Genomic DNA, 22,713 nt, shown 5'->3' with positions numbered 1-22,713 from the left:
AAGCAGTGACATAACGATAGAGCAGCCGGTAGGATTAAATTGAATAAGGTTTTAAATAAGAAAGGATTTCATCAAGTAACAAACTAAGTAAGTGTAAATCATATAAATAAAAATAAATATATATAACAGTGGTATAAAAGTCTTACAGTGGCTGCACTGCATAGGTCAGAAGGCCTGGACAGAGGGACGGATTCCTGATGATTGGAGTAGAGCTCTGATAGTACTCATATATAAAAAGGGAAATAAAACTGAATGTGAGAATTACCGAGGTATTTCCCGACTGAGTGCTCCTGGTAAGATATATGCAAATATACTTGAGAAACGTGAGAAGAATTGTGGAAGAAAATCTTGAAGAACAAGCTGGATTCAGGCCAAATAGAGGCTGTCAGGATCAGATCTTCACTTTATGACAAATAGTTGAGAAATCATGGGAATATAACAAAGATCTGTATTTAAGTTTTGTCGATCTGGAAAAGACATATGACAAGGTGCCTAGAGAGAAGCTACTCAATACGCTACAGTTATATGGTGTCAATGAGGCATTATATCAAGCAATATTTAATCTGTATTTGAGTTGTAAGGCAGAAGTTAGAATTGAATACAGGAAGATGGTTTAATGTTAAATCTGGTATGAGACAAGGATGTACATTATCCCCTCTGTTATTCATTATCTATATGGATCACATTCTGAAGGAAAGTGGTATTAAACATAATATCAAAATTGAGGATGTTAATGTCAGTTCTTGGCTTTATGCGAACAATATTATACTTCTAAATAAATCTGCTACAACTCTGCAAGATTCCCAGACTAAATTGAATAACTGTTGTAATTGATATGGTATGAAGGTCAGCAAATAAAAAGACGAAGACAATGAAAATAAGCAGAATCGTTGAAAATGTCAACTGCATTGTGAACAGAGACCTGTGGAACAAGTAAAACATTTCAGCTAATTAGGCACGATTTTTAGTGAAGATGGTAAATTAAATATGGAAATAAACAACACAATCAACAAATCTGGTATGGTAGGAAGTCAATTGAATAAATTCATATAGAATAAGAGAGAAATTAGTCAGAACACTAAATTAGCTTTTAAAAGAGGTATACCGTGAGCAGACATATCGATACAAAATTAATAACGGAAAAAACTCGCGTACAAAGATTATTTAATAGTATAATTTTTTTTTTTTTTTCATGTACTGAAGATGCCTGTGACACACAGGCAAAAATTATACTATTAAATAATCTTTGTACGTGAATTTTTTCTGTTATTAATTTTGTATCAACTAAATTAGCTGTATACAAGACAGTGTTCAAACCAGTTTTAACTTGTTTATCTGAGAGCTGGTTCAGAAGTAAAATTCTTGACCAAAGACTAGAGACTACAGATATGAGAGTCCTGAGAAAGATTAGAGGCGTGAACAGATGGCATCAATGGCTATATCATATTAAAAACGAGGATATTAGAAAAGAACTTGACATTGTCAGCATCCATGAATGCGTTAGCAGAACTAATCTCAGATGGTATGGTCACTTAAACAGAATGTGCGAGGAAAGATTAGCAAAACAAGTGTTCTTTTCCAGGTTTGCAGGGAAACGACCCAGAGGAAGACCAAGATATAAATGGATTGATACAGTACAAAGTGCCTTAGACGATAGAAACATAAGATCTGATAATGTTGGACTTTGACAAGTAACAGACTGATTTGGAGGAAAATTGTTGATAGGAAGTTAGTGATGATGTAATGCATTTTTGGAAATTATGGAGACAACTACCGTGTTTGAATAAAAACATTAGTTTAATATTACTAAAATTTTACAATTCGATGTTTCGACCTTTATGTCAAGGTCATCTTCTGGAGCGTACAAATATACACAAGAAACAAGCTATACTACAATCATACTGGTTCGTTAAAGACACTGACTGACAGCGGTTAGCTGGAACAGAATTGTATCGATTAGAATTTTCCAAACTATCGATATTAGTGTCAAATTGTATTTGGCAGTTATAATATACATTGAAAAATTAACGACAATGATTGATTATGAAAAATATAGGAGTATTTGAAGATCAATACGTGAGCCAGGATTGTCCAAAAAAATTAGCTAAATACAGGAGTTCCCGGGAAATACTGAGAGTTGGTCACCCTAATCGTGACATTAGTGAAAAGGGCAATTATGTCAAAGCTGACTAATAAATCTTTGTCATTGAGCGTGATGTTTCCTAATTTTGTTTATGAAGTGTTGTGTTATGTACGAGTGAAATGAGTAACCAACTCCTTGAGTTTGGTTGCTAGTTTCTTGGCTAAGTGATAATTAGGGCTGTCAATTCCTTTAACTATAAGTCATGGTGTATTGGTTTTGTGTATTTTTGGCAAGCTATAAATTCTGGGAGCGTGGGCATAATGCAGTATTAGTTTTTTAGTTTCCTCTGGCCACGTGATCACTGATTTTTTTTTTTCTTTTTGAGGCATTTTGTTGGGTTGTAGCTAACCAGTTGGTTCATTTTTTCCAGGTATGCTGTCTGATCAAGGATGATGGTAGAATGCCTTTATCTGCTTTGGTAATAACGATGTCAGGATTGGTGGTAAAAGTATGGGAAAAGTTGGTCAAATATAGAATTCAGGAATGGTTAATAAGAATATGAATACGAATCTCAGGTCTGGTCTCCTGAGTTTCTTGGAGATCAGAAAGTGATGGGAAGAGTATTCAGAAGCGAGTGACCAAGATAGTGAGTGGTCTGTGGAATGCACCATATGATGATAGATTGAGGGTTGGTGAGTTGCAGATGTTGGTTGATGGGTTTCAATACTTAGCTAGAGGAACAAGTTCAAGAGATCATTCCTGTAAGTTGAATACAGCCATTGGAAGTCTGTACTCAATGCGAGGACAAGATTTTTCACTTTGAGAGTTGTGAATAAATGGAATGGGTTGCTAGAGTCAGTTGCGAGTGCATTGTCTGTTAATGGGTTTAAGAAGAGGTATGATAGATATTGCATGGATAGTTTGGGTCACCTGCAAAGAGTGTTTGGACTCCATGGAGTTCCCAATACAATAATAATAATAATGCACTTCTTTACTTCAGTACTTTTGGTCTTTTGTTTTCAGATGAATTCCTTAAACTTTGATTACTATTTAGCTTGTTTGTATTAAAAAAATGAAAGAAAAAAAAACACTTCCCAGTAAAGTTCCAATCAACTTCAAATTAAATTACATTTATTCTGCTTTCCTCAGTCTGGATTATTCCCTGTGCCGTAGATAGAAATTGATTTATGTATTGTTAAAAAGGAAGTAAACATGTGATATAGTGATATTTTTGTTGTTTGTTCACTTAGGCTTCAGAATACTTTGCTTGTTATTTGAATATAAGTTAATTTAATAAAGAGGCCATTTTTTAAAGAAGAGTTTCTTTTGCAAGCTTCATCTATAAATGATTCTGTAGGCAATGAAACCATTCTGAATGCGTGGATCTATCTCTGATTAAAAATTGCTGAAAGAGAAGGATAATCTGAATTAGTTTTAATAGTTATTCTGAATTATATTTTCTGAGTCTATATGTTGAATCTTCATTTGGCTTAATAGCTTTTTTGTTAGGAAGCTTGTTCTTATTATATTAATGAAAAAAGTGTATTGTCTGCTAGTATTAAGATTTAATCCGTTTATTTCGAGCTCTTTTGAGAAGAAAAATATACTTTTAAAACTATTAGGTGAATTGTCAGTTTGATTTAATTTGAGATTTATAGCAGTCATAATAAAATTACTTAATTAATGAAAGATAACAGGATTTTCTTTTAAGCCACATGTAGGGCATTTGAGTATAGAAAACATAGGTATTATTGAGAGTTGAAGGAGAATAATAGATTTTCTTTCAACTTTTATTAAATTTTATATTTGACTTTTTTGTCTGTCAAGTTAAAATTGGAAATTTTCTTTTAAAAATTTTTGTTTTTCCCTTTCAAGAATAGATTGACAATAAGTTATCTGCCTTATTACTAGTTTTGTATTTTGCCAGTGTGAGATATGCTTCCATTCTTCCAAACTGTTAATAATCATATGCGAAAACTACTTTTTCAGATTATTTTCTTTGTTATTATTATCTTCTTGACCACTGTGAAGTCTCAAGACTCATCATGGGAGGTCAGCACTAGTCAATACAAGTACCACTCCTTAAGCTCATCTACCATTTCCACTTTCCCCACCCTCCTACCACTTTCCATGCAAAAAACTAAACTGCTTACCTTTTTACTTGCTGCTTTCTTTTGTAACTTCCAGGGATGGCACCTTTTCTTTGTTCCTTCCCCTCATTCTAGCATATGAAAATCTCATCAGTGTTAATACGATAATAACCCTTCAACAGCTTAAATGTCGCAATCATAACTTCTAACAAACTGTGCAGTCTGCATGCCCTCGGTCTATCCTCCTAATCAGCATTGTGCACGTCATTCTCTTCAAATCCCATTGATGAGATCTGAGCACAGAAATCCAGATCCCTTCACTTGTTTCAGCATGATGCCACCAAGTGAGTATGAAGCATCCCATCTTTGGATCAAAAATTTCAAAAACTTACATTCATCTGCATTAAACTGATATCCCCAGTTATTTGTCCATATTTCCAGCTTGTTCAAATCCTCTCAAAGAGCCAAAATATCAGCACTGTTTCTAATAACTCTATGAAGATTCATATCATCTGCAAACAACTGAATATCCTCCTGTAGTCCTGTGACCCTATTATTGACATAAAGTTGAATCATAATAGTCCCATTACTGAATTTATGGAACTCCACTTGTAACCTTCCTACTCCCTGATACTGTTCTCCCATATACAACCATATTATCCAGTGATATGGTTGTATGTATAAACACTGGATGATATGCAAGCATATCATCCAGTCCACTAACCTGGTATCTAAACCCATATGTTGAAACTTAAAAACCAACTTGTCATGTGGCATCCTGTCAAATGCCTTTGACAAATCCAAAAAAAGACTTTGTATGCTTTACCCTTATCCATTGCTATTACTCTGTTGTAAAACGTAACCAAATTACTTAAAAATAAGCACCCTTTAACAAAGCCACGCTAGCCTGCATAAATAATATTGCTTTCATCTGCCCAATTCTGTATACGAGTCCTTACCAATTTCTCCAAAATTTTAACTGCAAAGAAATACGAACAGACCTATAGTTTGATACCTCCATTGCAATTATACAAAAAGTTTGAAAGGAAGAAAAAACAAACAAAAATAATCATGTATTATCCATATACCTTAATCCTCTCTCTCTGTATATATAATATCGTCCCTTTCAAAATGCTTGTTAGTTTACTAATCATTGATTTATTTAATATTATTGGCTGGCCTGGTTGGCCGAGTGGTTAGCATATCTGCTCTCCAGCTGAAAGGCTGCGGGTTTGAATCCCACCATGGGCATGGATGTTTGTGATTGTCTGTGGAAAGAGTGGTGGTGGTCGGCGGTAGATGGCACTTGTGTAGATGATGAATGTAGTTGCAGTCAGTGGAGTGGTGGAGACAGAGAGCTGTAGAGTAGGTGTCCTCCCTCGATGAGTCTTTGGACTTCCTGAATGTGTTATATAACAATAATAATTATTATTATTATTGTAATTTCAGCATGTTGCCAAGGTATGTAGTGACTTAGTTGATTGGGAGAGCAATAATCATGAATAGTATATTGACAGAGCTATGTGAGGAGAAGGAAGTTCATATTTTAGATGTGTGGTATGCATTTGAGGGAAGGATGGAGTTATACAAAAGTGAGGGTTACATTTAAAAATAGATTTGGCGTGAATCAGCTGGCGAGACTATTGATGGAAAGGAGTGCAATGAGTGATGTGAGCAAGAGATTAGAGGAAGTAAGAGGTGAAGTGAAAGATCAGGAGAGAGGCACTGGAGAGATTGAAATGGTTGAAAATGGGAATCAGTGTGAGAGATAATGATGAGAAAACAAGAATGCAAGATGGAGAAGGAAATGGAGGGGAAGTTATGTGGTGATAGGAAAATGTGGTACAAAGAGATTGGATGTTGGATGTAGTAGTGAACGTGTATTTGTGAGAGAGGGATCATTTGCATAGGAATGGGATGACCTGAAATATAAGAAGAATAGTTGAGTCTGAAGAGATATATCGAGAAAGTGGTGATAAAGGTGATTTGGCATGGGTAGATGTGGCAATCTACCCATGCCACAATCAAAAAGTGATTACCTTTTGGTTTTGATAGATTGTCACACAACAAAATGATAAGTGAATTAAAATTGAAGGGATTGGATAACAGACTAGTGAGTTGGATGATGGCTAGCAAGTTGTATATGGGATGCAGTATCCTGAAAAAGGAAAGTCACTAGTGGAGTACTGCATGGATCTGTTCTATGGCTAATGCTGTTGTTCAGCTTGAATATCAATGATATTGGGATGGATTTAACTGCAGTGATGTGAGCTGCAGAAAGATATGCAAAATTATTTGCATACAAGACAAAACTAGGGAGTAAAATACAGATTCACAAATTTTGTCTCTTTACAGGAGAACTTGAAACAGTATGAATGGGCAGACAAATGGAACTAGTCTGCCCGTTCATCAACAACGAATTTCATTGTTGCAAAGTGTAAGGTTTCAAAATTTGGTTAGCAGTGGCGCTTGTTTTAATGATTTTGGAGGAGAGTGGAGGAATAATAGTGGCCAATTCATTAGGAGCACTGTCCATGAAAGTATCTGTAGAAGAGGCACAAGGCAGAAACTGAACATTGTGAGAGAAGGATTGGAGTGGATTTGTGAGAGAGGGGATCATTAAGATAGATTGCCCTCTTCTGGATAGAATTTAGTAATCTTAGAGAGTATTTTGGTGCATCACCCCAAATACGGGAGCAATATTCCATGACTGGGTGGATTTGGGCTTTGTATAGAATTAGCAGGTGTGAAGTAGTGTCTTGTACGAAAAAGTACATAAAGTTTTTTGGCAGCTGCAGAAGCTATAGATGAAATATGGTTGTGCTAGGAAAGATTGGAGGTGCAATTCAATCCAAGAAGAAAAATCTGATCATGTTTGGATGGATATCTCAGTATTATTGATATTAAGAGGGAGGGATGCAAGCTCTTTCTTGTGAGAGATCAGACAGAACTGAGTTTTGGTGGCTTACAAGACTGTCCTTGCCCCACGATATATAGCCAAGAAATCTGAGTTCAGTTCCCTGGTCATGGTAGAGCTTGAGAATTCTAATATTTGAGCTCTAACAGGTTGTAGAATGAAAAGGAGGAAAGGCGTGTACTGTCATCAACAAAGCTATGGATAGGATTGGAAGTCTGTGAGAGCAGGTTGTTTATATGCAAGAGGAAGAGAGTGGGGGAAAGAACAGAACCCTGGGATACTCCTGCATTGTGGGGGAAATTGGAGGAGTAAGTCGTCCACCATGACAAATAGTGAGCAACCAGTGAGGAAGTTTGCGATCCAGTTGCAGAGTGAAGAAAGCAGCTCATAGGATGATGGTTTGGTGAGCAGGCTCCTGATCCAAACCCAATCAAATGTCTTTGAAATTTCTAGGGCAACCACATAAGTTTCTCCAAATTTCTCCATGGCCTGAGTCCATAGGCAGTTGGTGAAAACAAGATCAACTGTAGATCACAAGTGACAGAATTCATACTGTGGTTGCTGATTAATTGTCTCTGTGGTTCATGAGTTTGTTGCTGATGACCTTCTCCATAATTTATAGAGAACAGAAGTGAACGCTATTGGACATTAGTTCATGTTTATCACCTTTTTTTTTTTGGATGGTCTGGATGTGGATCTGTTTCCATGTTGTTGGGTGGATGCCAGTTGAATAGGATAAATTAAAGAGGTGATACAATATAGGCATTAGTTTTAGAGCACAACTTTTTAACACAATAGGTGAGATACCACCATCAGGACCAGATGACGTGTTTGTGTTCAGGTTATTAAGGATTCTTGGGATTTCTTTTTTATCAGACTATGGGAGACATGAATGGAGCTGTTTTTTGTGGAGTGGAGGACACTTTTCCTAGGTCATCAATACAGGAATTGGAAGAGAAGCATGATGCAAGTAAGTTGGCCTTGACTTTTGGTGAGATGACCACAATACCATCTGGATGTCAGAATGGTGAAAACCTAGGTGAGCAGAAATTGCACCCAATGGCCTTGGCAAGGGACCAGTAGGAGTGACTGCTATTTGGGCAGGAGGTGAGTTTACAGCATTTGGCCCTTTCAAAGTATGACTTGGTGATGATTCTTTTGCACTTACAAGCTACAATATAGGCAGAGTGGGCAGCTGGAGTTTTGGTCTTGAACCGTGCATGGTAAGCAGAGGTTTTTTTCTTTTACAGCATTGCCACACGTCTTTGAGAACCAAGGCTTGGATGGTGGCTGAGAATTTGGAGTGGAATAAGGGATGAAAGCCTTCATTCCTGTCAGAATGATTTCTGTTAATCAGTCTGAACAGGTGTTTAGATCAGAAGAACTGAAGCAGTAGTCAGACCATGGGAAGGAGGAATAGAAGTCACAGAGGTCATCCAGTTGGCATCCTTCTAGTGCCAAATGACACAAGACTGTCAATTAGTGAGTGCAGGTTGTTCTGCAGAAAAAGAGACGTATGAGGTTGTTGTCCAATAATCACAGTATACCCGGAAGGGAAGCTTGTTGAGAAGGAGTCAAGTGTGTTGGCAGATTAGAGGGGATTGTCCAGTATTCTGGTGGGAAGATTGATCTGAACACCTCAGCATCCCTGCATGTTTGATAGATGAAACTGAAGAAGGGGAGCCAGTGTGAGTTGTGAACATTGAAGTACCCAAGAAGGCTCACTTCACTATTTGGGTAGATGACTTAGATGACAGAAACTCAAGCTTCAGAGAGAGAAAGTTGAAGAGGGCAGAGTGGTTGGTGGAGCTTGGAGAGCAATTGAGGGAGCATATGAAAAGAGCAGGTTGATTTGGTAGAGAAATTTTGAGCCAAAACAGATCAAATAGAGTTTCAAGGATTTGCAGTCTCTAGCATGGTATGTCAGTTCTCATGAATGGACAAGTGCCATGCTTGTGGCAGAAAGAGCTGTGTAATATGTAATTTGAGCAGTTGAGGTTGCCAGTTAGGAATAGTAGTAATGGTTTTAGATGACTGTACGTGTGGTGCATATAATTTCTATTGCTGTTTAGGCCATGAATGTTGAAGTGGATGTGGAAACTTTTTTTTGGTAAGAATTAGTGTTGGTGGGTTGTTTAGTTGCATTTCTGTTGTCTTTTATGATTTTTTTTTTTTTTTTGATGGTTTTTATGGATTTTTTTAACCATTTCCTATTGGAGAATTTTTTGAGATCTGCAGTAAAAACACATTTCTTTCGGTTGTGATTCACTGGTGTTTGGTGAGGAAGAGATTAAAAAAAAAAAAGGATGTGGGGCATGCAGTGAGAGGTGACAGACTTGCAAACCTACACAGATGGGAGACTCCCATCTGTTTAGTAACGAAGTCTCCAGGTTCGTTACTACCTGGTTTGGTCCCTTGTACTAACCAGCGGCTGACCTGTAGAACTATTTTACTGCTGTACCTTCAAATTCGGGAGGGCCTGGGTTCCCCAGAGACATTGTTGCTGCAGAGGCATATCTTCCCTAGTTGGAGGAAATGCCAACTTAACTCTAGGTGGTTGATGTCTTTCATCACCCAGTGAAATACCACCACCTTGTTTATTAGAGACCTAAAGTGGCTGCAGCCATGTTTGGTCGCTAGAGCAAGGGTTCTGGTTTTCTGTCCTCCACCCACTCTTACCACATGCAGTGAGAGTCATATCCTCAACGACATGACTCTCACTGCATGTGGTAAGAGTGAGTGGGGTACAGAAAACCGGAACCTTTGCTCTAGCGACCAAACAAGCAAGTATTTCACTGGGTGATGAAAACCATCTGCCACCTAAGGTTAAGTTGGCATTTCCTTCATCTAGGGAAAATATGCCTTTGCGGAAACAGTGCTTGCCAAGTTCGCCAGACCCCCAATCATAGAAACAGGCTATGACGGTGGAAGGTGGGGGGGATGACTTGACTGCTAGAGGCTATATATTGTGCATCGACAACCCCTTTAATAGCCCAAATTTTATTTGTTAGAAAATGAAGATTTGTTATTTTCCTTTTATTAACATTCATTTAAGTTGGATTTTTAGGCTCTTTTCTTCATTAATTACCATTCATGTACTAATTTAAAGTTATGAAAAATGCATGCTTTGCACATATGAATTAATTGAAATGATTTTTGTTTCAAGACCAGAGATTACTTTTGTTCTTCTGCTTGGTTTGCAATGAGAATCAGTAACTCAAAAAAACAACAACTGTAGATCTGTTGAAATCCTAAATAAAAGGCAGATATGTGGATTCATGGAAGAGAGATTATGCCTTTTTTTTTAAGTAATGCATCACCAAGGTACTTTATCCCAAATGCAATTTTGTAAGCTGTCTCAGTCACCTTCGACCATTTTACTGTTCAAATGCTATTTGTTAACTGTGCATTTTTCTTTCCTTTTAATATTTAAAGATATTTTGGAACATTATATATTTGAAAAATTATATATATATATATATATATATATATATATAACATGTTCTGTTTTACTGCTGTATATATATAATCACTAACTTGACAATCTTGCTAGAAATCTTTGTATATTTAGAATAGCACATGCCACTTTCACAAGGAACACTAAAATTTTAAGATTTTTTATAGTCTTTCACAGTGTACACATGGATCTTTTATTTCAGAAGAACAAAAGTATCATTTGTATTCTTATAATTTTCCAGTGCTTTTTATTTTCATAGCCTGTACTTCCTGGTGAACTTCAGGTAAAACAAGAGATTTCTGTTAGGGAAAATTTTATGCAGCATGATACGGTTGAACTGAGTCCACACCCACCAAAACCTAAAAGGAGAGAAATAGATTCTTTTGTTTCTTCAGAGCCATTACTTGATCCTCAGGGACAACATAGAAGTCAGCCACCAGTTACTGACTTAAAATACTGTGAAATCAAGCAAAACCATGAACACTTCACTCCTGTAAGTGGCATTTATAATTAAAAATTGAACTAGATAAAATACATTATCTGATTAGAAAGGCCTTTCTTCATTTTATTGTGATATAGTTTTCCAGATGTAATTTTTAAAGTAAAAAATACTTATTAGAGACCACATAATAACTTTGGTTATATTTATCCTTTGACTCTATTTGTATGAATGTAGGATAAAGTTTCACTTTGAAGTTTATTTGGTGATAATTTAAAATCACACATTCTGACATGTCACATCTGCAGGTGGAATCTGATAATACATTTTTAAATAAAGAAGTGTGTAGTAGATGGTCTAAATATAAAATTTTCTGAAACAGCTTATTTTTACTTGGGTGGTGGTGTTGAGAAGCAGGTGCCATTAACATAATTTTCTTTATAAAATTTACCAGCTAAGGATACAGGTTATACTATAATACAAATATACTGTTACTATTTTTTTTTTTTTTACTATGAGTTTTCTTCCAAATTGTTCTCTTATTCATTAGTTCTTGAATATTGGCTCTTATTCTTGTCTGTTAAAGCAATCCATCTGTAACTTTTCTTCCTTTGAGTAAAGGATTATTCTTATAATTTTTGCTTCAGATATATTTTTGTAAATCTTCTGTTGCCTATTCTTTGACTGATTCTGCTTTGTAAATTCAGTAGTGCAAATGATCAGTTCATTACCATTTTTTTTTTTTCATTTTTTGATACCCAGTGTTCTTTATAATACCGAGATTCTTTTTTGTGTTCTTTCTCTGACTTTTTTTTTTTTTTTTTGGTCTCCCACCCACAAAAGATGTATCATTTATTTATATTTTTATTTATTTATTTTTGCATAGTCTGGAAATCCTACTCTAGAGAATTAACATGGAACATTTTTCATGCCTCAATAAACAGGGTAATAATTAATAATAGTAAAGTTTGTGGACATATGACCCATGTTTGACAGAAAGAAGGATTTGTATAAAGCTGACGAACTGTATTTAAATGGTTTTGGTATTAGGTATCTAGAGAGAATTTTGCTCACTGAGCATGCGGAAATGCAAATTCGGAAATTTAAGCGATTAGGGTGGATGCAGGTATATGTGTGTAAAGACACCCATGAAGCAAGTGAGCGTGAGAATGACCAGCAAGTGCAGAATCGACTCTCCCCAAAAAAAATATGGAATAGGATAGTCAATTCAGGAAGTAAAGGTGATTGGGTGTAGGGACCTAAAGGGATTTGCAGTTTCTATATATATACTAATGCCAGAATTATCAGGAACAAGAGGGAGGAGTGTTCGGTATTGGTTAGTGCATCTTCTTCAAAAATTATAGCATTAGTGAGATGTGGTTAACAGCAGATGATGTAGTTACAGGGATAGAATATGAAGAGTTAGTATTTTCAGGGAAGATAGAGAAGAAAAGATGGATGGAGGGGTACAGTTGGTGACAGCATCTGAATTGCAGCCAAAATATAGTTGGTTGCTGCTATAGGCAGGAGGTTCCAGGGATGATCTGGAAGTGCAATTAGTACAATGAGTGCAGGTTGAGTGATTATTACTGGGGGTCTCAACTATGAAGATATCGATTGGAAGGAAGAAAGATCACATAGCATGAAAGAAATGGAATTTACATACCTACTGGAAGATAACTGTTTGAGGCAACATGTCATAGAGAGGGGACTCAGAGTGAAAGAGTATTGGACCTGTCATAGGATCAAAAGAGCTATCCATAACTAAGGTGGCCACATTGCCTCTGATTGGGTAAAGTCTTGATTTAGGAGATTTGTAAAAATGATGTCAAGAAGGAATATATGTGGAATTACAAGGCAGTTAATTTTGACTAGTGTACGAGGAAACTCGAAGCTTTGCCATGGCACAAAACCCTGCAAGGGTTTTATGCTATGGCACAGCTTTGAGCCATGTAGTAGTGCATGAGAGATTGTCAAGGGACTTCTAGAGAAAGCTGTATTAAATTGTATACCTAAGGTAAGGAGGGTTAATCAGGTAGGAGTTTAGATGGATGAGTAATATTATTAAGCATGAGCTAAATGATATTACTCATTCATCCACCCCAATTATAGACCAATCAGTATCTCAGGAGTGGTGATAAAAGTACTGGAAAAATTGATCAATAAGAAAATTCAGGAATGTGTGGATAAGAGTGTAATACTCTGTGAGAGTCAACATGGTTTGTGAAAGGTCGGTCATGCTTTAGTAATTTACTAACTTTTTATAATGGAGTGGCAGCTGAGTTGGATAAGGGAAATCACCACATGATGATTTGGCTAGATTTTGCAAAGGCATTTGACATAATACCACATGGAACTCTGTTAAAGTAAATTAGAATAAATGAAGATTGATATGAGACTGGTTATGTTAAAGACTGCTACTGGACTGTGGTATACACATGTGCAGAATCAAGGCAAAAGCTGGTGACTAGTGGTGTGCTGCAAGGTTCAGTGCTAGGAACACTACTGTTTAATTTGTACATAAATTATATTGGAAATAACCTGAAATGAAATTTTCAGTTGTTTGCTGATGATGCAAAATTAGGTCAATAATAGCAATTCCAGGCAATGTTGGAGAGCTGGCATGGTGATTTAAATAGACTGTCAAAATGGGTGTCAGTTTAATGTGGATAAATGTAAAGTTATGCAATTTGGGATAAATAAATTACAAGCTATTCTACCACATTCATGGAACTGTACTCCAGGATATAGATGAAGCGAGGAGTTTTAAGAGTAGTGATAGAAAGAGAGTTGAAGTTTAGACGACATATTGCTAAGGTAGCTCATAAGATTACTTGGCTGTTGAAGAGCACATAAAACATGTAGAGATAAGGAAGTTGTTATTCCACTTTATAAGACCTTGATATGCCCACATCTGGATTACTGTACTTAAGTCTTGTCCCCTGCATTTTTTAGGGATTAGGAAATGGTGGAGAAGATTGAGAGGCAAGCAACCAAAATGATGAATAGTCTGGAATGTTCCCTATGAGGATAAATTGAGGGCATGTGGATTGCAGAAGTTGGGTGATAGGCAAATAAGAGGGGATATGATAGAAGCATTTAAGTTACTTATAGGGTTTTATAGAATTGATGCAGGGGGGAAATGTTTCAGCACTTAGCTTACAGGTGGCTAAACAAGAAGTCATCCCTGGAAGCTGAGTAAAAGTGTGGTTAGTAGAGGTGTGAGGACTAGATTTTTCACTTTGAGAATTATGAATGAATGGAATGGGTTTCTAGTGTCAGTTGTTAGCACTTTGTCTGTTAATGGGTTTAAGGAGAGGTGTGATAGATTGTGTAGATAAATTGGGTCTCCTGTGATGAGTCTTTGGACTCCATGGAGGTGACCATACAATAATAATGTTAGATGTGATTAGTGCCTTTTTTTGTTAACTTGTGCTCATTATTTGCCAGCAGGAAACATTGAAATTATATATCAAAAAATAATAAAGTAAAATAAAGATAAAAGAGAAGATTAGCTAAGTTAATATATATATATATATAGGCCATCCTATAATTAGGTGGAAAATTTCATGGCACTGATATTAGTTGGCTCCAATGGTGATTATTCAATATAATATAGTACAATAATAATGTTAGATGTGATTAGTGCCTTTTTTTTGTTAACTTGTGCTCATTATTTGCCAGCAGGAAACACTGAAATTATATATCAAAAAATAATAAAGTAAAATAAAGATAAAAGAGAAGATTAGCTAAGTTAATATATATAAAAAAAAAAAAAAAAAAATCAGCTAACGCCTTTTTATTCCCGTATGTACGGGAGTAGGCGAGGCCATTTAGCCCTATCTAACTTTTGGAGACTGAGTGGGCAGTTCAATCTCCACTGGTACCCAATCAGAGACAGATGGCCCAAGGCTATCACTAATTAAGCGGTACGCAGTGAAGAGAGACGGCTCAAATGTGCCGCCATCTCGTGGTCTCTAACCCTAACACAATATATTTAATGTCTGAAATAATGTGGGTTCTACGGTCAATTTTCTTGAGTTTACAGGACGAAAAACCCGAGTTTCCGGGAGGAAAAACCTGCTTGCCCGTGCCAGAGATCGACTAACTCGGGAACCGGTCGAAAAAAGGCTTAGAAAAATTTCCTCTAGTCGCCGACTAGACTCGAAACCAAGACTTCCTTCATGCGGCCTAGCGCAGTGGTGTGCAAACGCCACATCCACTGAGCTACACAGGCTCGTTAATATATATATATATATATATATATATATATATAGGCCATCCTATAATTAGGTGGAAAATTTCATGGCACTGATATTAGTTGGCTGCAGTGGTGATTATTCAATATAATATAGTGTTGGATTCTGATTATGTAGAGATTTAAGTAATTATTATTTGCTTCAGAATCCAACATGATCTTCCATCACAAAGGCTAGACTTGTAAACATTATTTAATGTAAATAACTTGTTTATAATTTAATATTCATATAACTACCTTTAATTTTATCTAATATTTAATTATTTAATCAAGAATATGTGTATTAATAGTAGAAAAACTCTGTGTTAAAATATTATCAAGCTATTTAACTTATTTCTATGTTAATATAGAATTTATATTTGATAATTTAACTGTGCATTAATTGAAATTAAATATTCTCTATTTCTTCCTGTTTGTAGAAGTTTAACGTTATGTAATAGCTCAATTTTATTGTTTTGTTTTGTTGTCATGGAGATGCATGTAAGTAAGCGAGTGCAAGTTTTGGAACACCACGAAGATTTATTGAAAAGAGTTTTAGATCACGAGAACAATTTAGGCGGGAACAACGGATATAAAAAGGGAAGAACGCTGAAAATTAAGGGGAGATTAGATAGATTATTAAGAGAGAGAGAAAGGAGAGGATTGGCATTAGGTTGGAAACGGAGCATTCGGGAATCACAGTACGTTAATAGCGAGTCGGCAAGTTACTCAAGCAGCTAAATAAGGTCTATTAGTTGAGAGGCGGTTAGCTAATAAGTTGTAGAATAACAGTTATAGCTACGGAAGACAGCTGAGTGACTACTAAATAAACTAGCAATACTTGAGCTGAAATTTAATTTCAGGGCCGACCTGTCAAGGACACAGAATCTTGAAATAAAGCACGGAGTTACTAGAATAGTAGAGGCTGTAAAATTGAAGTTTACCGTTAGCTGTGCTTAGAAATATATTGCCTAAAGAATTAAATGAATGCAGGAAGAATGAACAGCTGTGCATATAAAACCTCAAGTTAAGGAATTATTGTGTATTGCCTTAATTCATAAGTGATCAGTAGTATTTCATGCAAGAACGTTTGTTTATGTGTATAGTGACTGACGATTAATTCAGTTATTGCTTAGAAGATTTAATTAACGAGTGCCGTATACTGTTTAAGTGTTTACAGTTATAAAAAGTGTTTGCGTGTAAGTTAAAGAAGAAAAAAGATTATCGGTAAGATTATTCCAACCTTTAATAATTCTATACAGAGAAGAGTGTGAGTTTCATCCTAGAATTTCCTTATACTAACAGTAACTATTGCGGAAATTAGCTAAAGTATAAATTTATAAGTGTTTGCTTGTGAAGAGGTATTACTGCAATTTTTATTGTATTTAAAACTTAAAGAACTATGAGATATTGATGTGAATGATCATTAAGGAACTTTATTAAATAGCTAAAAGGAACTGTGAGAAGACTGTATTACAGATAACAGAATTACCATTGTCTGAGTTTGCATGACTTTATTATCAGAAAGGCTGAAGTATTTTGATCTTAAGTGTATAATTTGTGATTATAAAATTAAATGTTTGTTTTTGTTAATCTAATGTTGTATTTTGCCTGAATCTCTTTTACTGCACCATTCATAAAATATTCGAACCAAAGCGGGAGTGATAAAAAGGTTAAATATACTCGGCCAGTATTTATAATAACAACATATAAAGGAAAGGTAGTTGGGAGTTGGTTTATCTTCAATTCTTGAACTAATTCAGATATAAAGTGGCGAAGTCTTTAAATATAAATTTTCTTTATATTTGAATTAGAAATCAACTTACAACTTATCAGTTAGTTAAGAACATCGTAATAGTAATCATGTCGGATCCAAAGTATAGATTAAGAAGAAGTAGGATCCAACAATAGTACATCATACCTTTCCATTTCTATTCATTCCAGGATATTATTATTATTATTCAGGCCTCCATAGCTTTTCTCTGAACTTATTTTTGAAGCTCTTGCCAATTTTTACAAAATTCAGCCCACTACTCCTGAGGCTGTTGAATCAATAGTTGATGCATCAATCTTTCCACAACGTTTATTATCATCTAACAATGTTTCACTTGTTCCAACTGTTTGTGTATGAATAAATTCACTTAATGCACTAATTTCATCCTTATTTCTGATGCTCCTGGCATTTGCAAATAAGCAATTCATTTCATGGTTTGTAACTAGTATTGTCCATGTCAGCTGTGACTTCTTTACTCTTTATCCTTGTATCTCTCCAGACTGAACTACTTCCCATGTATCCTAGGTTGTCCCATTTCTATGCTGACCATTCTCATAAATGCATTCACTACTGCTTTCAAAATTCACTCTACTCACACTGTCTGCCTCCCTGTTTCCCTGCCCACCTTGTATTCCTGTTCTTACATTATCATCTCTTTCATGCTACTCTAATCTCCATTTATAGTGATCACGTGAGACTTTGGTCTCGCCTAGTTCACTCTTGCTCATTTACCTTACCTCTGACTTCTGCTGATGCCTTGTTTGCATAACTCATTGCACTTCCTTCCAACAGCAGCCTTTCCAGATAACTCATTCTCAAACTACTCAAATGCAGTCCATCACTCTTATACAGTTCCATTTATCCCATGAACTTATGCAATAACATTCCATGCTGTATCCTCAAAAGCCTTAATAAAATCCAACAGTATCATGGAGTATCTATTCAACTTGGCTAACTCAGCTGTAATATTATTTTAAAATTATAAAGTTACTCAAAAGCATGACCTTTCCTTAGTTAACCATACTGTTTATTACAAAGTATAGCTTTCTGTGAACTCATTTTTGAAGCTCTTGCCAATTTTTCCAAAATTCAGCCCACAACTCCTGAGATTCTGTTGAATCAATAGTTGATGCATCAGTCTTTCCACAACCCTTATGCAATGGAATTATCATGCATTCTTTCCACCTCTTTGGGGCCTTCTCTTTGCCGAGACCCAAATTATGAGCCAAATCAAAGGCAATGCCAGTTCAATGGAACAGTCTTTTTAGAATCTGGACCAATATTCCAACAGTTCCCATTTGTCAAATTCTTACTCAGTTTTGTGCACCAACAACTCTAGTATCTCAGTGTCAACTCTAGCATCAAAAATCAGGTCAGAGACTGATATTTGGTTGTTGGTTAGGGATTGCTTGAGAGAAGCAGTATCAGACCCGCATTCACAGGTCAGGAGGATAAACCTAGTGGGGGTTAAATGGATGAGCAGTGCAAAGTACAAAATGCAAGCAAGAAAGGTGACTAGTATGGCATGAAAGGCTAAATCACATATCACATTACGAGAGAAAATTAGCTAATCAGGCCAAAGAGTTTGTTCATTACGTAGCAAGTAAAAGGAAGAATAACTTTAATCAGTGGTAATGGTAGAAAAGTGACAGAAGTAAAAAAAAAAAAAAAAAAAAGTTGTTGAGTGACTTTGCAAAGGTGTATCATCCAAGTGGAGATTTTCTTTTTTCAGTTGCTGATGTGACAGAGTCTGATCTCAGAATTCAGATAGATGAAAAGGAGGTGGGTGCTCAACATATTGAAAAATATCAATGTGAATACGACAGTGGGACTGGATGGCATGTCAACCCAAATGCTACATAAATGTGCAAGAGAATTGGCCTTGTCACTGATGAAATTGTTCGATCCAAGTCTCATCTCTGGGAAGGTTGAAAGGGAGTGAAAGGAGGGCAACATATTCCCTTACATAAAATTAATTCCAAGACAGAAGTAGCAAATTACAGACCAATTAATATCTTTATAGTAGTAGTTAAAGTTTTGCAAACGTTAAAGGCCAAATTCAACAGTGGGGGTTGATAGGAATACACTGCTTTATGTTAGGCATCATGGCTTTGTGAAAAGTAGGTCCTGCCTTAGTAATTTGCTAATGTTTTATAATAGAGTGACATCAAAATTAGAGATAAGGGAATGGCTACACCATGATACTACTGGATTTTGCAAATGCATTTTACAGAACACTGCATGGAAAACTATTATAGAAGTTGGAGCAAATGGAAATGGATATGAAGCTTGTAGCATGGATAGGGGTGTCTGACAGGTATCAGATAGTAACATATGGTGGACTAGAATCCACTAGAATCTAAGCGAATGAGGGTGACTAGTGGGATGTCTCAGGGTTCTATGCTAGGGCCAGTGTTCCTTAATTTATATATTAATGATATAAGGGATGATTTAAGGGGAGAATATCCAGTTGTTTGCTGATGATGCAAAACTGGGGATGGCAATAGTTGATAAAGGCGATGTAGATATCCTGTAGAATGATTTGAATAAATTAGCATTGTGGGTAAAGGATAATGATTGTCAATTTAATGTTACAAAATGTTGGTGGTGCACACTGAGCTGAAAAGGTTACATACTGTATATCACATTGATGGTACTGCTGCAGAATTAGCTGTAGGCAGCTAAAAAAAATCACCAGTCAATGAAATGTTGAGAGTATCAGCCAAGTATCACCTCAGCCAAGAAAAACACACAGCAAGCTAAGATACCAAAGAGCACCCAGATGGGCAGCACGGCTACTCACGCAGTGTGGTGTGGAATGCAATCAACCAAGAGAATTCGTAGGCTCTGCATGGATTTAGGTTAATAGTAGGACACAATGTATAGAGCTGTTCTTTCTTTCTGTGGAAGAGGGAGCTGTATGTATGCAAAACATCAATCATGACAAACAGCAGTGGAAATTGTATGCTAGTTAGTGTATTGGTGACTGATCCATAGAGCACTGGAAGTCTGTGATATGATGCCTAGGAACATCTTATGCTTGAGTGCATCCACCAGCTATGAAGTTTTGATGGTGGAAGTATAATTCATACGAAATTAATGATCCAAAATACTTTGCTCATATTATTACAGACTTGGAGTAAGTATTCCCAGAATGATAGAAAGCATGATGTTACTGTCGAATGCTATTGAAGTGTATAGTTTCTTTGAAACATAGTGCTGTCCCATACATATCTTAACATAGTGTATAATTTAGAACATGTAAAATCTCTAGCTTGGAATATTTACTGTTAACTGTGAGAAATGGATTGTTTTGTATTTATTTAAATTTTATTGACTATTCTTCAACAAATGCTTGATGATGTTATATTTTGGTACTAATAATATTTCATTTAGGTACAACGGTCACAGGAAAGAGGTGGATATTTATCTCATATTCTTCATGAAAAAAGTGGATTGTTATCAGAAGAAACTGGAATGGCAGGTGAAAACAGTGCCACTAGTTATAAACAAACTTTCTGTGACATTAATGGATTCCATATACAAGAGAAAGCAAATGTCTTTTTGTCTGATGGAAATGAAATGGATAATGTTACCAGTCCATTAAAAGCAAATAAATCATCTGATAATTTAACTTTTGACAATATTACTGAAGTGGAATCTATGTTGATACCTGATGAGAGTAAACGCAATGTACTGTCTGAACATAAATCATTCCGCCGGCAGTGCAAAAATTACTATAAAGATGAAACCAGGTTGCTTGATCCTTTTATTGAAATACATTCTGAACCTTGCAATTTTACATTTGAAGAAAATTCTGAATTAGGGTTGAATCAAGTTAATTACGATGAAGATGTAGAAAGCAACAGCAAAGAATATGTTCCACCATCAAGTTTAGATCTTATAACAGATAATGAGGATGGAATAGGTGAGTGTTATCAGCAGAATGTTTTCAAGCAAAGTATTTTTTGGATGTCATTTGTTTGGAAACAGTTTAAATTTTATGTGTTATTTATTTTGCTTGACTAATTAATTCCAGTGTTGTATTTTTGTGCTGCAGAAGAACCATATATATACTATGCTGTATTTTTAATTTATACATTCCAGTGCATGGAAACAGGAATACAGGCCTTTCTGACCATGCATAAGAAGCCTTCCATAGAATCGATTTGAAAGGTACTCAACTCTTACACCACACAAGATTCTGGTATGAAAAAAAAAAAAAAAAAAAATTAAAGAGGCATGTGAGACATTCATTGAACAATTTAAACAAAAATGATCTATAAATCTCCAGTTCTTGGACAACATATGTACAACCTTGACAACAATTCACATCCTCAGCTTGCTTAGAGTACTCGCTATAGGTAATGCTGATCTTAACGACAACAGAAGAAAATTAACATCAGATAATGGTAACATGAAAGTAAGAGTAACTTCAAAAAGAAAAAGCCAAGGGAGATCCTAGTGCCTCTCTTTTGATATGTGTAAAAAACGATCTAGGCTAAATACCATAGGTGAAGAAACTGAATGAATACCATAATAAATCAAGATCAAGACTGAAAGTTAGGTCTAAGAACCAGATGTCAGAAATAAGAATGATCTGATTGGCTGATGTAATTATTTATTACTTATTAATCTTACTTTGATTTTGAAAATTTTGTTATTTATTATTCTATTAAATTATTTTTTTTTGTGCCACTATAGGTCGGGCCAGGTGGGTTAATTACCATATTTGCCAGCATATAAGATACACTTCTTTCTTTGAAAATAGGTCTGAAAAACAGGGTGCGTCTTATACGCCGATACTCAGTTTTTTAATTACTTTCATTTCTGTAAATTTTCTCTGTTCCGAGTTACACGATTTCTTTCTTGCTTCCTTGCAATGTGTGAGAGCATTCCAATTACGTAGAGTTCAGTGGATGCGCATGCGCTGTCATCGACGATCACAGCTATGTTCCTGTTCGTTTAAACTTTCCAATTGTTGTCGCAGTTCTTTTGAACAGTGATAAATTTCTGCTGTTAAATTTTCTCTAAATTTCTTGGTAAATTATGGCTGAAAAACGCTGCATTGCTACAATATTGCATACAAGCTATGTGTGATTGCAAATTAGGTATTTGTTGATTACTTATCATCATCATCAAATTCCTGCCATGTACCCTCAAAGGGTGTACAGGATATGATAGTACTACATGAAAAATTTACATCGTTACTTACTTCCTATCTACAATTTTCCTCCAAATCAGTCTTTTACTTGCGAAGACTCCAACATTATCAGATCTTATATTTCTATTGTCTAAGGCACTCTGTACAGTATCAATCCACCTATATCTTGGTCTTCCTCTGGGTCGTTTTCCTGCCAACCTGGCAGAGAACACTTGTTTTGCTAATCTTTCCTTGCCCATTCTATTTAAGTGACCATACCACCTGAGATTAGCTCTGCTAATGCATTCCTGGATGCTGACAATGTCGAGTTCTTTCCTAATATCCTCTTTTTTAATATGATATTGCCATTGCAGCCATCTGTTCATGCCCAAATGTTTTAGAAGTAAAACACTTTGGTCAAGTGTTTTACTTCTAACCCAGCTCTCAGATCCATAAGTTAAAATTGGTTTAAACACTGTCTTGTACACAGCTAATTTAGTGTTCCGACTAATTTCTCTCTTATTCCATAAGAATTTATTCAATTGACTTCCTACCATACCAGCTTTGTCGATT

At 35.8% G+C, this 22,713-nt stretch overlaps 1 protein-coding gene across 4 annotated transcripts in view; it reads left to right on the top strand.

Annotated features, from left to right (window-relative positions):
• The window catches only part of LOC150096320 (protein FAM13A-like), a 486,855-nt gene that overhangs the window by 265,851 nt on the left and 198,291 nt on the right, over nucleotides 1-22,713 (top strand). For all 4 annotated transcript variants that reach the window (XM_090408854.1, XM_090408851.1, XM_090408853.1 and 1 more), the window contains exons 11-12: nucleotides 10,807-11,040; nucleotides 20,394-20,925. In XM_090408854.1, coding sequence (XP_090264980.1) covers nucleotides 10,807-11,040; nucleotides 20,394-20,925 — 766 coding nt within the window. The remainder of the gene's footprint in view (nucleotides 1-10,806; nucleotides 11,041-20,393; nucleotides 20,926-22,713) is intronic.

The sequence above is a fragment of the Typopeltis vanoorti genome, chromosome 19 (assembly GCF_054136105.1).
Source record: "Typopeltis vanoorti isolate ZY-2024b chromosome 19, IOZ_Tvanoo_1.0, whole genome shotgun sequence".
Classification (NCBI taxonomy): Eukaryota; Metazoa; Arthropoda; class Arachnida; order Uropygi; family Thelyphonidae; genus Typopeltis; species Typopeltis vanoorti.
This window is presented reverse-complemented; position numbering and strand designations above follow the sequence as displayed.